The following is a 16625-nucleotide window of genomic DNA, read 5'->3' as shown; positions in this document are numbered from 1 at the left end:
GTCAAAAAAAATTTTGATTTTTTTTGTCCGAAAAAAACGCCATACTATACTATGACGTTTTTTATGACATTTTGAGGTCAAAAAAAATTTTGACTCTTTTTGCCCGAAAAAAACGCCATACTATACTATGACGTTTTTTATGACATTTTGAGGTCAAAAAAATTTTTGACTTTTTTTGGCCGAAAAAAACGCCATACTATACTATGACGTTTTTTATGACATTTTGAGGTCAAAAATTTTTTCGACTTTTTTTGTCCGATTTTGACGCCTTACTATACTATGACGTTTTTTATGACATTTTTAGGTCAAAAATTTTTTTGATTTTTTTTGTCCGAAAAAAACGCCTTACTATACTATGACGTTTTTTATGACATTTTGAGGTCAAAAAAAATTTTGACTTTTTTTGCCGGAAAAAAACGCCTTACTATACTATGACGTTTTTTATGACATTTTGAGGTCAAAAAAAATTTTGACTTTTTTTGCCCGAAAAAAACGCCATACTATACTATGACGTTTTTTATGACATTTTGAGGTCAAAAATTTTTTCGACTTTTTTTGTCCGATTTTGACGCCTTACTCTACTATGACGTTTTTTATGACATTTTGAGGTCAAAAAAAATTTTGACTTTTTTTGCCGGAAAAAAACGCCTTACTATACTATGACGTTTTTTATGACATTTTGAGGTCAAAAAAAATTTTGACTTTTTTTGCCCGAAAAAAACGCCTTACTATACTATGACGTTTTTTATGACATTTTGAGGTCAAAAAAAATTTTGACTTTTTTTGCCGGAAAAAAACGCCTTACTATACTATGACGTTTTTTATGACATTTTGAGGTCAAAAAAAATTTTGACTTTTTTTGCCCGAAAAAAACGCCATACTATACTATGACGTTTTTTATGACATTTTGAGGTCAAAAATTTTTTCGACTTTTTTTGTCCGATTTTGACGCCTTACTCTACTATGACGTTTTTTATGACATTTTGAGGTCAAAAAAAATTTTGACTTTTTTTGCCCGAAAAAAACGCCATACTATACTATGACGTTTTTTTATAACATTTTGAGGTCAAAAAATTTTTTGACTTTTTTTGCCCGAAAAAAACGCCTTACTACACTATGACGTTTTTTATGACATTTTGAGGTCAAAAAATTTTTTGACTTTTTTTGCCCGAAAAAAACGCCATACTATACTATGACGTTTTTTATGACATTTTGAGGTTAAAAAAATTTTTGACTTTTTTTACCCGACAAAAACGCCATACTATACTATGACGTTTTTTATGACATTTTTAGGTCAAAAAATTTTTTGCTTTTTTTTCAAAACAATTTTTGACTTTTTTTGCCCGAAATGACCTTTTTTATGACAAAAAATTAAGGTCAAAAAATTTTTTTTGCCCGATTTTGACGTCTTACTATACTATGACGTTTTTTTATCACATTTTTAGGCTAAAAAAAATTTGACTTTTTTTGGTCGATTTTGACGCCTTACTATACTATTGCCATTTTTATGACATTTTGAGGCAAAATTTTTTTTTTTTAACTGCGTACATCAGCCCACGCAATGCCACACATAACCAAATGAGTGTTATAATGAATGACACTTTGACTTTGAATGTCATTTCCAATGCCAAAGCGTAAGTTTTTCAGTTGTAAAGTGTGACGCACTTTGTACATGTAGACCTGTTTGGCGACTCAAGTCATCTTTTTTCTATTTTACTTTTTTCTTCCCCCTATTTGGCACATGTCAAGCTTGAAACAAAAAAGACAACGCAAACACAAATCCACTTTATTTCAACAACAACAAAAATCTTAAGTTTAGTCTTTTTAATCAAATGAAAAAAGAACAAAGTTTGTAAAACTCAACCAAGTTTAAGTGTTACATCTAACACCTCACAGTTTAAAGCCTAAGAATCTGGCATCCACACAGCACAGCCTGCACTGTTTCATCTCCATATTAACTATTTGTCTAAAAATTGACCTAAAACTCAAATTATTACAACTACATTTACCCTCTGGCAGTCCTCACAGATGACTCTAAACAAAGAGAAGTTCTATACCTAAGGTTGAAACGTTAACCTAAAGTGTGGAGTCAGTCACCAAGATTAAACACGGCACAGTCTCGGCGCAGCCTCAAAAGCAGTTCGTGCATTGCAAAATAAGCGCAGCCAACAAGCAGACAACTGCCATTGGGTACAAATCAAGCCTTTAATTTGCAAACACCCTCCACAACCCTTGATGCAATTCTTCCTCTTCATGGCCCAGGATACACAAACCAACTGCCTCTGACCCGATGCTTCCTGAATTGAAAACAGAGACAGTGAGACACAAATGAACCCTTAAACATAAAAAAACAAAAGACGGAGCGATGTTGACCAACATGCTTGCTCTTACCTTGTCTCTCACAGTCCTCTTGATCAGCTGCTTCATCCTGCACAATGCACAAAGAAACTAAACATGAGCCACAGGAAGAGAGAGAAAATCTAACCTTGCATTTTTAAACATTTTGCAAAACCTCCAGATGCAGCAGGAGGCCTACCTGAGCTCCACTTTGGCATGAAGGTCATGGAGGAGGTCAGAGTCAATCTTCATCAACCTGCTAAACACAGCCACACACAGACTCACACCTACAGGCCCAAGTGCAGCACCTAAACACCGAGCCACACAGCTCCATCAACACTATACAACTATTGACAGCCTCTACATCAAGAGCCCACTACATCTAACACGCACACACAGACTAAACTTACACTGACAAATAACCACAACTAAGCCTGACAACACTCAGCTACACACTTCAGCCAGCACTTCCAGCTCATAGGCTTCCACATATACACAGTTGTGTCACAACTGCATATATGCTTCCACCTACATCCACAACTAAGCCTTGACAATACTCAGACCCAAACACCATGCATATGTGTAGAAACACTAAACAATATTAACCAACAGGCAATGTCTTACCTGGTGTCTCATGGCCCTCCAAAGAAGCTCTGCCACCCTGCAAGAGAAACACAAACAGGAAGCATCAGCACACAAAGCACCTTTGAAATGGCCCTTGATTTCTTTTTTGTTTTTAATCCACTTACCACAAAAAGCTCTGACAACACACAACAGGCGCGGTGTGTCCCTCACTCCCATAGGATGGCGCTCTATCCTCACCAGCAGTACCTTCACCGGCTCCACCTGACATACACCTACAACACTCTCACACACACACACACACACACGCACACGCATATTCTCAAACTCAGACATGGATGCATGCATGTGTACTGGTAGAAACACTGCACAATGTGGCCTTCATGCTCTTTAAAGGAAAATTCAAATACCAAAGGATCCACGGACTGGGGTCATGTTTTCCTTTTTTCGTGTCAATAAATAAATATAAAATACGGATTTGTTTTTATGATTTGTTTGACCGCAGTGGCAGGATGTAACCAGTAGGTGTCAGTGTTAAACAATACGTAACAAAACACAACTCAGGTGAAACACAGAGGGATGAGGCTGATGGGAAAATAAAACACTGTTCAGCGTATCAAAACTTCAGAAAATGATTTGCATGCAAATCACATTGCTTTCAGTATGAAATCCCTTCTCACTGTGACTGTCCTTAGAAACACTGTAAATTTCATTCCTCGGCTCTCATGTTGAAATTGCTTCAGGGGTCTTTTAATGGCCAGTGCGAGCAGGAGGACTCACTACAGCAAGCCTGAAAAACGTGAACCTATCCTTTAATAAACTGCAGTAGGTGCAGCACAATCATACCAGAGGGTAAACTCTTTTTATTTAGGTCGACTGTAGGACCACATGACTTACACAACAGCTAATATATTGGATTTTAGGGTGTAATGACCTCTGGTCCATTGGGGATTTGACTTTAGCTGTTGTGTGTATTTTTAAGGGAAACTATTCTGTGACAGATGAAAAGCTGCAGTTACGCGCTTGTTTTTGAGTTAATAACTTGAGCTCACGTTTTGAAAAAGCTTCTGTTTACTTCTGTAATTTGAGTAGATTTTTGCAGCAGGAGCTTTAATAAATATTTCAGCCTTCGTTCTCTGGCCTGACAGTCCCGGTGCCTGGTGTGACCCACTGAACTACACTGGACCACAAAAGAGAAAAATATTTTGGGTTGTTTGACGTCCACAAAGAGAGGACAAGGCCCATGTGTGCAGAGAGCATGGTGGTCCTACTTCTCTTGTCTCCTCACTTCAGCTGTGTGTACCGTCCGTCCTGTCGTCCTTTCAGATTCGCCACCAGGTAAACACACACTGTCAGACCACAAACAGTAACCCTGCAGCCGACAGGACGAGGACGATCCCAAACAATCCATTTCTAGATCTACAGGCCATAAATAACCAGAATGCATTGCAGCAGCAACATTTTAGAATTCTGGAGTAATTTGTGGGATAAGACAGAGATCTAATGCAGTGATGGCAGACGAGGCAGGTCGAGGGTTCACAGGCGAACATTTCATCTAAAAGATAAAAGGAAAATATGTGTCATCATGTGATTTGCCCAAAAGCTCCACAACAGTCTCTAAACTGACATTTACGTGAGATTATTTTCAATTTTCAAGATCAAAAACAACGTTTTTAGTTTTATCTTTATGAAAACAAAATCTGTTTTTGACACTTGATTTTTTCTTTCTGTAAAAGTTTTTCAGTTTTCTGTCTCGTTGGAAGTTTGTCTTTTTAGCGTTGGAGTAACAGTAACATGCCACAACAACATGCAGTGTTAATAACACGAGTAAATGTGCTCTTAGTTCAGTAAATGGTAAATGGACCATATTGATATATATACATGTTAGGAAGTGCTTATTAAAAATGTAATTGTTAAACTGTGGGAACAGGAAATATGACAGGAAATGTTTTGAATAATCAAAGGCAGTTTTTTTAAGACTATCATTTTCAGATCATTTGCTGAAGAAAACGCACCAGTACAGCGACATATATTTCTCCATTATAGGCAAAAAAAAAAAAAAGAAAGAAAGAAAGAAAGGTGGAGGCGGTTTGTTATTGTGTCCCTGTATTAAAATAAATAAATAAACAAACAGACGAATAAATAATATAGCAACGTGTTGTTTGCATGTCACATTGAATCTTAATATGCAAAGTATAATAACTTCAGCTGTGGAATACAGCTGTAAAGAAGAATTAAATGAAAACACTAATGTACAAGTACCTCAATATTTTACTGAAGTACAGAACTTGAGGTAAAAGTACTTAGTTACTTTCCACCTCTGTGAAGTATGAAGTTATCTGACTTACTTTAGACGGCTAACGCCATTATTTACGATCACCGCGAGGCGGAAGTCTCGTGCCGAGCTGTCGTGAATATTCAAATCAGAATGCGAGCTCGAGGAGGGACAGAGAAAGACAGCTGATTGGATACCGACTCCTCAGCAGCGTGAGGGCAGGTACTGGAGCCAGTCACTGAGCAGAGACCGTGTCCGCGGTCACAGTCCATGTTCAGGTATGAGCCACCAGCCCCGGGTATAACCAGACAAGGATACACCGGACCGGTACCGGGTGCCAGCTGAGGACAGGTGCGGTTTATGTGAGCGTTTTCCCGCCTCGTGTGCAGCTGTGTGGATGAATCTGTGCTGGAGCGTGGACCATGCTGAGCGCCTTTAAAATGGAGGGACACGACCATCCGGACTGGAGCAGCAGCGGCTACTACGGAGAGACCGAGGTCTGTGCACTTTACTGCGGGATTCATCTGAACTGATCCCCGCTGATCACACGCCTGAGTCCTGACTGAGAGAATCACATCACAGGGAGCGGACAGAGACACGTCCTCCCTCTGATGATAAATACACAATATCAACATTTAAATCAACTCAAAGGCCACTTACTGTTTTATTTATGGGCCCGCGGTGTGTTCAGCCACATCCCACCGCATTTTAACAAGGCTGCACATTTTTAACTTACATTCTCGCATCAGTGTGAATCCATCTGTGGCAGCTAAAATAGACCTGTTCGTTTCATTTTTATTTTATTATTTCATTTTAACAACTCCTGTTTCTAAAACGAGAGCTTAGATTTCTGTCAAGTATCATAAAAACATTATCCGCTTTTCAAATCTTCAACTCTTTATGTTTGTAAGATTCTATGAAAGTTAAAATAAATAAATAAATAAATAATAATAATTAAACGTAGGCCATGGCAATGTCACATTATGTAAAGTGGCTTAAACACTAATGTCTGAAATACAACGTTTTGCTTTGAGGACTTTTCTCATTCATGCACTGTTCACAGCTCCTGTTATTACCAGTGTTTTCTTTCTATTTTTATCGTAAGAGTTAAGACTAAACAGTATCAATGTAAAGCAAACGTCCTTTGTTAATAAAATTACTAGTGGTAGTAGTAATAAAGTAATAGTATAAAATCTTATTGTTTCCCCCCAGAGGGAAAACCAATATTTCTCCATCTGAATTTTAACGAACTAATTTTGTAATTTTGTAATAATTTCCGAACACAGGAAGTGTGTGATCTGGTCTGGAGACAGTTATTTTCACGTTGTTAAGTGAACGACTGTAATAAATAAATTAGGCTCACAACAATAAACTAAAGGCCTACAACTATGAAGGGTTCCTTTTTTCGTCCTCTCTTTGAAATTGAATCGAAGGCAACTGGACATATGTTTGTCTGGGAAGACGTTTCGCCTCTTATCCAAGGGGCTTCATCAGTTCATACGCATCGGTCTATCTAGTCCGCACTAGTCTGACCCTGACCCTTTTTTCGTCCTGCGTGCGGAGGCTGAACTTTGACTCATGGCCTCAATATTTATATTAAATTCCTGCTATGGCCCAGTTTTAGCCAATTAATTCTACCTTTAACAGTGGTCTGTTTATAAGACTCATTGTTTGTAAATATACTATTATAGACACTATTATTATATATACTATTACATATGATATTACAAATAAAAGGAGCATAGTGAAAGGTTTTATTTCTCTGGACTGAATCAGATACAGGCAGATAGATGTCTGGGCCTGGTGGCGATGATCAGAACAACATGACAGAATAAGGTCATGTTTTTAAAAATAAAAAAATAAAAATGAGAAGTAAATAAATGTGGAGTAATTTTCTGTGACGTCTGAAAAGAAGAGATATTTCATTAATCCTTCACTTTGGTTCGTGCTGGTCTTTGGACTGAAAGAATAAAATAATAAATGTGGACAAATTAACAGTAATGTGGGTTAATGAATTACAATCCAGGCGCATTATAGGAAAAATTAAAAAGCATGTCCACAGTGACATAAGCTGCAAATAATCAGTCAGTTAATAACCAGAAGATGAATCTGGAATTGCTATTTTGACCGTTGATTAAACATTTGAATAATTTTCAAGCAGAAATATAAAAGTTTCAGCTTCTAAAAAGTGAGGATTTTAATTAAAAAAAAAAAGTTCATGCGCAAACAAAAGCTTGGATAAATTCTTCGTGTAACATTAAAAAAATATATATTGTGGAATTTAAAGGCTCAGCATTGTACAGCTAAACACTGACTTACATTCGATCTGAAATCAATAACTTGACTGACGTCAGAAATGTTTAGATCAAACAATCGACTCATCACAAATATATAGCATAATGAAAAGTATTATTTTTAAAAAATATATTAATAATATAGTTTTAGCATTAAATTGTCTATTTGTTTTTATTGATTGTTTAACTTTATTTAGGTGTAATTCATTTGCGATTCTGCTTTTTTAATTAAAATAAAATTAAGTCTGTTTTAAAGAGTCATAATCAGACTTGTGAGTTCATCAGTCAGTGATTTCCTGTTCATCAGCTCCAATAACTGCTTCTCTGTGTTTCAGTGTTACACCCCAGCGGGAAACATGAACTCTGGTCTGTCCATGAACTGTATGGGCACCTACATGAGCGCGCCTGGCATGACCGGCACCGGACACATGAACGCACCTTATGTGAACCCGGCCGGGGTCAGTCACTCCTCGGTGCACAGCGGGATGGCGCAGAGCCCCGGGGCCGTGGTGCAGGCTGGAGCAGGGATGACGCAGGGCCTGGGCTCCGCGCTGCCGCCGAGCATGAGCCCCATCAGCCCGCCGCCGTACGGAACCGTGCCCGTGATGAGCCCGGTGTACGGACAGGCCTGCAGCATCAGATCCAGAGAGCCCAAACCGTACCGGCGGAACTACACGCACGCCAAGCCGCCGTACTCATACATCTCGCTGATCACCATGGCGATCCAGCAGTCCAGCAGCAAGATGATGACGTTAAACGAGATCTACCAGTGGATCATGGATCTGTTCCCGTTTTACCGGCAGAACCAGCAGCGGTGGCAGAACTCGATCCGACACTCGCTCTCCTTCAACGACTGCTTCGTCAAGGTGCCCCGCTCACCGGACAAACCGGGGAAAGGCTCCTTCTGGGCCCTGCACCCAGACTCGGGGAACATGTTTGAGAACGGCTGCTACCTGCGGCGCCAGAAGCGCTTCAAGTGCATGAAAAAGCCCGGTACCGGTGACAAGGAGACGGCGGGGCAGCCCGGCTCGGAGGGCGGCTCCGTCACCAGCACCAGCTCTGGTTCGGACTCCCCGCACTCCTCGTCCTCCTCCCCGTCCTCAGAGGTGAAGGGAGCCGGGGTCGACCTCAAACCGCACCGGGGTGAACTGTTGCCCCCCAGCCCCGTGCGCGTGCCCTCCCCGCTCGCGCACACTCAGCACCTGTTCTCTCATCATCATCATCATCATCCTCTGCTGCTGCACGACGCTGCTCACCTGAAACCAGACCACTACCCCCACTACGCCTTCAACCACCCGTTCTCCATCAACAACCTCATGTCCGAGCCGCAGCACCACAAGCTGGAGCCGGTGATGCAGTACGGGGGCTACGGTTCGGTGTCAGCCGGGGCGCTGGTGGCGGCCAAAACCGGCCTGGATCCCGCTCACACCGACACCAGCTACTACCACGGCGTGTACACCAGGCCCATAATGAACTCCACATGAAACAAATAGGAGTAAATCACTTTGAAAATGAGAGTAAACGTGTTTTGTCCGAGGTCTGAAGAACTGTTTCCCACAATCCATCAGTCATTTGTGTGTTTATATGTGCAACAGATAAAAGTCTTTATATGGAAAACAAACGTTTTTGTTGGTTTTATTTGATTTGTCCCAGTTTTCCTCACGGGTTTATTTAGCTTGGACTCCATGTGCTTCATGTGGAGTCTGTAACACAACAACCCTTACCCCACCCTCACCTCTTCACCCATCCTCCCATACTGGCAATAGTCAACGAAAAAGAAGAAGGAAAAAAAAAGAAAACATATGAATAAGCAAGGACAGACCTTATTGATGTAGGGAACCAGTGTGTGGGATTTCGCGGGATCTGTTGGCAGAAATGGAATAACATAATATTCACGTGGATCATGATATTTGATCATTTTGGGGAAATCGGTTTGAATCAGCTCTAAAAAAAAAAAAAAAAAAAAAAAAAATCTGTCAGCAAACAAACTGCTCGCTTCACTGATCATTAATCCATCCATAACCACAGACCCATGATGTTTATCTTCCACTGAAGCCCAGCCACAAACACACTGGACTAACTGAAGTCAGCTTGTTAAAGGCAACGTCCAATTAAAATCACGATCAGTTATAAAAGAGTGGAAACAGTCGAGTGCCACAGACTCAGTGACAGTCGGCCTCCACAGAACATCCAAGAGGAAAATGGCACAAACTGTGAGATTAAACTTTGCAAAAGAACATGAGAGGACGCCTGATGAATGTGTCCTCACCTTCACACACAAAAACTGCTTCAAACTCTTATTTACAGGATCAAATAGTTTTACATGCTTTCGTGTGAGAGACTGTTAAACTGCAGCCTCTAAAGTCCAAGGTGTCTGTCACAGCTGTCTACACACAACACACACACAGCGCCTACAGTATGCGTGTGTTTGGTTGTTGCAGGAATGACAGCTGACCACACCTCCCAGCCGCTCAGCCTGAGTCTGATCATGAAACATCAACCCTTAACTGGGCGACGGACGCTTTGTCTGTTCGGAACCAGAGGCAACAGGCTGAGCATCTGAAGGCGACGTGTCGGTGAAGCAGCAGTGAAATGACACTGAGCAGGTTTTAACGAGCCGTCTGGGAAGCTTTCAGAGAAACGGCGTCTACAGACAGAGCAGGTTGTTCATTAACTTTACACACAGGATCAATGGATTGTGTTCAGACAGGCACCACCGTCAGCTCGTGTTGAATATTAAACACTTCAGCATTTCTGGTGCCAGAGTTTTAGCTGGAAAAGTGTGTTCACATCTGGTCAGATGTCAGAATCTACAGCACTTCAGACATCAAAACCACAACCGGTGGACGGCATCACACCAGAACACCAGCGTTATCACACTCAGCTCAGTAAATAGGAGTTAAAAATACGAATTAAAGACACTGAATTGTGTTTTCTGTGATGGATTATCGCACCCTGGATTAATGGCTCCCACAGTTATGATTATAAATCTGAGGTTAAAGTTACAGAACAAATGGTTCAAAGAAACAGCGTTTGATTGATGGCTTGACAGCCCATCCATCCACCCTGACCTCCTACCAGCACACACTTTGTCGCTCTATAACCACGTCACAGGACTTCCTCTCTTACACCTTCATGGTCACTACGGCTGCTGGATGTCGTCTAAAAATGAAACTTCATAATAAGCTGCTGCAGAAACGACCTGTGGGTTTGTTTTCTATTGGAGGACAGCGTCTCAAAATCCAGTCCTGGTCAGATGACAGTAGAGATGTTTAAGGGATAAGTTACAACTTTGACCTGTTGTTGGCGCTAGAGCTCAAGTCAGAGGATCAAAGTTAGAAGGGTTCATCCTCTGAAGAATATGAAATGTCTGTAAGTTGATATATACACAGAGATATTTCAGCGTGGACCACAGTTGTGGACAGACCGACACTGTCACTCAGAGAACCACATCGTGAACAAGAAAAAAAAAAACATGGAGTCCCAGCTGGAACAAGATGACGCAGAAAACATACGTGACAAATTTAACTTACAGGGACATTTAAAGGGAAAATGAACCTTTGATGTGTTTAATTCTCATAAACAAAGGCACATATCGGGGCCGAGGTGTGAGGGGTGGTTTCTTCAGAGTCGCCGCCGCTGAGCGTCTCCGTTTGCTTAAGAAAGCAATCAGCACGTTATGAATAATAATGACCTTTTCCTGACCAAGAATAATGGGAAGGCTGCATGCCGAGCCGTTCGAGGTCAGGGCTTAGCCAGCAGTGCTGTGTTTGGACAAGGAGCGTTTACCACACACACACACGCACGCACGCACGCACACACGCATACATATGAGGGATGTCCTTCAGCTTTGTATGCACAGTTATTCCTACAGTCCTTTACAAACCCTCCAACAATTAAAACCAGAGAGACTCAAACCAAATATTAAACCAAACATGAAGTAATTTCCAGATATTGGTTTGTGTTTCCATTAGTGTTATTTCAGTGTTTTAAATGGGTCGTGAAAGATGACAGAGGCTCTCTGCTCTCGACACTCACCACGTTGAGCTTTTCTCTGTCAGTGTTATTTGTTTTTTGCTGAGTATAATCACATTATTTATCTTTGACACAGCAGCTTTTTCACCTCAGCCAAGTTTACAGCAGTGAGGCTACAAAGTCTGCCCAGCTCTTCGGTTCAGACTGAAACGGTACGGTACAGAGGTTTGTGGTCCTCAGAGGATGAACCTGAATGATCTTTGTGATCCCCTGATTTTTCTGTAGCATCACCAGCAGGTCAAAGTTTACACTTTCCTACAGGGAAACTGAGTGACTGAGCGGCCCTACTGGGCACAGGTTCAGGGGCCCAACAGGTCAAGGGGCCTATGATAAATGGTAACGGGTCAAACATTTAAAGGCTCCGTGTTAAATGTCAGTATGTAAACATGCTATGATTACTCATGTTAACATTCTTGAACTAACTGGTAGGGGTGGGGATACTGGAGTGGAGCACCTGTGACCATTAAAGCCAAACTGGTGACACACGTCAGCTTGGTAAGAAGTTTGAAGTTTGATATCAGCCTTCAAAGTCTAACATCAATCGAGCCCTCGTCTCCAGGACGTGTTGTTGTTGGGTTGGATGGTGTGTGTCACAGTGAGTTGTCCCTGACTTCCAGCCACCTGTGTTTGCTCAGCAGCTTTCCCTCGGCCTGGCAGAGCGAGCGGCAGCAGCCAGATAACCCGAGGCCGCGGCCGTCTACAAAGGCAGCAGCTTTTTAATACAGTTAATCATCATCTCTGCTCCGCTTTGTTCGGCAGCTCAATGTGGACGATGAGGATCTGCGATGTTTCGTGCTGGCTTCAGGGGCGACACAAGGCCACGGGTCGAAAACTAGAAGCTTTGATTTTGGCTGTGATTTGATGCATTCTGGAATTTGAATTTGAACTCTAATACAAACTATTATATTATAAGTTTTTAAAGAAATTAAAGTACGTTCTCACGGTTCAGCCGAAGGAGGTGGAGAACATAAGCGTTTTTAACCTGTAAGATCTGATGAAGTTATGACCCGGGGAGGTTTTCGGCCTTGTCCTAACTGTCCTGTAATGTTCTGATTGTTAAAATGCTGTTTGGAAAGTTCAGTTAAATTTTCATTAAACATGCATCATTAAACCATTTTCTGGTTCTGTTCAGACTCTCACCTGGTTACGGTTAAAGAAAGATCCTGATCTGGTTTGATAAAGAAAAAGTTCACACTGACCATTTAACCAAAACCACCAGCTTCCCCGAACCTTAACCAAAGTTCTTTTGTTGCCTAAACCACAGACAGGACTTTCTTGTAGTCAGACTTCAATACTCTTAAGATCACTGCACTTAAACATTAAAACTTTGCCGAGTGCAGCATTAAAGAGGAATTTCTCATCTTTGATCTCAGTGTAAGAAAAGTTTCCTGCTCTAATGTCGAAGTGATGAGAACAAACAGTGAATCGGAGCTCTCACAGTGGTGGGACGTCTTTGAACCACTGATACTTCAAAAAAAAAAAAAAAAAAAAGAAAGAAAAGAACGGGTCCATCTTGGATAAACAGCAGTTTGCCATTCATGGACATGTACAATGACGCTTTCTTAAGGCAAAAAGAGCTTAAGAGTCAATCTGGGCGCCTTTCAGACCTCCAGCCCGGCCACCCAGAGAGCTCCGGGTCTGGGGGTTTAGGCTGGGGATAAAAATTGGCGGGGCAACGGTCAACTACAGCTAAACGTCAGAGTTATTGGCTGAAATCTCATCTTCAATCTCCCACAACTTAAGTGTGGAAATAGTCTGAGCGTCAGGCTAAATATTTCACTTTCCTGAAGGTGAGCTGCAGCGCCACGTGCACCACTAAACTCAGCCAGCCGCCTCTACACCAACCAGCCAAATAAAACAAGTCACCAGCAGGTCACCTGATGGTACAGTTTACAGAGAAAAGGCTCTAAATGACATGAAACCAGTTATATGCAGTGTTGTCTAATAGCTGGCGACGCAGACAACAAAAAGGCGCCTGAGACGGCGTCTTGATTCATGGGAACGCCGTGGCTCGGCCTTTGTGGCTGCTCCTCCACTGAGCAAATACTCCAAACTGTTCATTCCCCGCCGGCCCTTTCTCTCCTCCGGCATATTGTTTGTGCCCTCGCATTTCATTCAGGCTGGGGGGGAAGATTGCTCTCAGAGCCACTGAGCAAACAGTGGAGAAAGGAGCCTGCCATCTTCACTCTGTTCCCAGGAGAACTTGCCTTTTTTTATTTTTTTATTTGAGCTCCAAGCTGTCGAGCTGAGCCGAGAGTTTGATGTCAGAAAGCTGAATTAATTGCTTTAAGCCGAGGGGGCGGGCCACCCATCACCAAATGCTCCCAGAAATGTTTTATTGGAGATTATTAAAGCTTTCCCACTACACAAGGTGTACAAATACTGGGCGGCAGAAAGAGTCCAGCTCAGTTAAATAAAAGGCCGAACCTTTTATTTATGGTTTTGAATCATTTCAAAGAAAAAGTGTGGATGCTTTGCTCGCTCTTAGTGAGCAGTTTTTAAGGATTATGTTTAAAGATTATTTTAGTTGTGTTTTTCCTCCTGAGAGAGGCAGGTACACGAGAAACTGAACATGGCCGGCAAAGGAGCACTTAAACCTCTTAGCATGTAGGAGCCCACATGCTACAAATCACAAACTTTACTTGACAGCATTTAACATTAATTTCCTTTCATTTCAGCATGAAAATTAATTTGCGGTCTTGTTGTTGTGGGACACTGCAGTGTCCTTGTGTTAAGACTCCACAGATAAATCAAAGAATGGTTAAAGTCAAAGCAGTGGAGGCGGAAAAGTGACCAAGCCCCTGGTCGAGCTTCAAAAACACCGGATCCTACACTTCCCATGATGCAGCTACACAACATCTTTTGATTAGAAATTCAACCCTGTTCCTTTTTTTTCTTGCTGGTTTTATTGGTGTTGTTTTGAATGTAGTATCGTAGTCATTCCCTAATGTTTACTGCACAGTTATTATTGTAATCACAACAACAAAGGTCCCCTAACCTTTAAGAAGGGTCAGCTTAACCCAAACCACTGTTCTTTTCCTTATTATCCTGAAAAAGGGCAAAGACCAGACGACAGTCTAAAAAAATAAATTGTTATTTTGTGTTCAGGTTCATCTTGCAAACCCCAGGTTGGAAACCACTTTCCCAGCCAATATTTTAGAGACGCTGGATAAAGACTATCTGCTTTCCAAATGTGTATACAGAGAATTTACCCTAAACCGCTAGTTAATAAATTATAAATCTTAATATAAATTTTAATTTTCTCAGTGCACGCAGGTAGATGGGATTCTTCAGTACAAGTAATAAGATTTTTCCCTCTCCTCACCTGTCAGTCGTCCCTCAGATGGACAAAGTGATGATAAAGAGCTCACTCTGCATACAAAGACCTCCTCATTAAAACTATCTAAAGTCCCTGCTGCCACTTCTCTGACCTCCACTTAACATCCACAAGCAGGGTCATTCAATGTAAAGCACACAGTGGAGTGATAAACACATCTGTGCTGTATGTTATCAGCAGATTAGAGGCTCTTTGTTAACGAGGCTGCAAACACTGAGAGAGCTATCAAAGTCCTGAACAAAGAATCTGAGAGCACAGAGTGTAAACCGGCATCCTCTGGGATTAAAGAGCAAAGAAATCCTCAAGTTTGTCACTTTTAACATGTGGTGAAAACTGTTTTGCTTCTAACAAATCCCCCACATTTACAAGATATTAAATTTTGAATTGCTGACAAATTACTTTTTAGAATAGGACTCCAGATGTTGTCCCACTGTGTATATAATAACACGCTTTCACTGACAGAAACAGAAAATAAAATGGGGTAAAAATAAATGGGGTCTGGTGGTAATTTTGCATTCTGGTTCTTAAAACAGCATTATTCAAGACCAAATCTAACTTTTAGCCTCACAATGAGCCAAATTTCAGGACTTTACCAAGAAACCAAATTATGGCAGCGTTCCCTCAGTGCTCAAAACCAGTTGGTAAACATTGACAGAATCTGTTTGAGGGAAAAACAATCTATAAATGATGTTTTCTGAAGAGCCACAAATGGTTTTGTCCACCAGCTGTCCACGGTAAAGAGTAAATCTTAAAAATAACCTGCAACTTTCACTGTATAATAGTGTGAACTAACTCCTCATGTGTAAATAGGAAATAAACAGAATCTGACTGGAGTCTGGAGGTCATCTCCCATCCAGTTAAGAGAAACAGATCAGATGGTGAGACTCACACAGGCTGATCTCAGGAGTTTACTCAGAAAACATTATACCAGCGAGAATCTTCCCAGGTTTAACCTTCGAAATCTTAAAATCTTCAGGATCACTGAAGGAAAAATCCATCCAGCTGTTTCCTTAAATGACAGGAAGCCAGCTGCTTCATGCCAAACGTCCCCAAAGATTTTTGTAATTCTAGCAGGTGACACGTTAGTAAGACTCCAGATGATGCTTGTGGTATCTGAAGGGTGGTGGGGAGGTACTCTGCCAGACTCAGGTGTACTTACAATTGAACACACAAATTAGTCATTAAACTCATTAACTGGTGTTTTGTGCTGCTGATTTCAAATTTCCACATCACACTTGCGTAGGCTGCAAACTATAGCACCAACAAATTATAACCCATTTCTCGACTGACATCAGATTAATCTGCAAATATTCTGCTAACAGATTGATTGTTCTTGTCAAACACTGTAAACTGAATAACTTTGGGCTTTCGACATGTTTTAGGAAATTGTGATGGATATTTTTCACTAGATTTTGATATTTTATACACCAAACAAATCCCTGATTAGTTGAGAAAATATCAATAATTCTAAGATTACTCAGTAATAAAAAGAATTGTTAGAAAAGTGCATTTCCAGATGAACGGCGGCTCACTGAGCCACAACAAACAGTTTATCTGCTGCAGCACTCAGACACACACACACACACACACACACACACACACACACACACACACACACACACGTACTTATACCTTATATCTTGGTTATTGTACTCATACTGTATCTAACCTAACACTAACCTTAACCATCCAAACTGAATGCCTAACCCTTACATTCATTCATCAGGTGAATCCACAAACAATCATAAATTCTCACCAGTGTCTT

General features: G+C 41.1%; 1 protein-coding gene across 1 annotated transcript; it reads left to right on the top strand.

Annotated features, from left to right (window-relative positions):
* The first annotated feature begins 5552 nt into the window (after positions 1-5552).
* On the top strand, positions 5553-9105 carry LOC121199896 (hepatocyte nuclear factor 3-beta-like). The gene is made up of 2 exons (XM_041064883.1): positions 5553-5691; positions 7824-9105. The coding sequence occupies exons 1-2, from the start codon at positions 5617-5619 to the stop codon at positions 8970-8972; spliced, it is 1224 nt and encodes a 407-aa protein (XP_040920817.1). The 5' UTR covers positions 5553-5616; the 3' UTR covers positions 8973-9105.
* Positions 9106-16625: the final 7520 nt, after the last annotated feature.

The sequence above is a fragment of the Toxotes jaculatrix genome, chromosome 19 (assembly GCF_017976425.1).
Source record: "Toxotes jaculatrix isolate fToxJac2 chromosome 19, fToxJac2.pri, whole genome shotgun sequence".
NCBI lineage: Eukaryota > Metazoa > Chordata > Actinopteri > Toxotidae > Toxotes > Toxotes jaculatrix.
The sequence above is the reverse complement of the archived record's forward strand: the minus strand, read 5'-3'. Positions and strand labels throughout refer to the sequence as shown.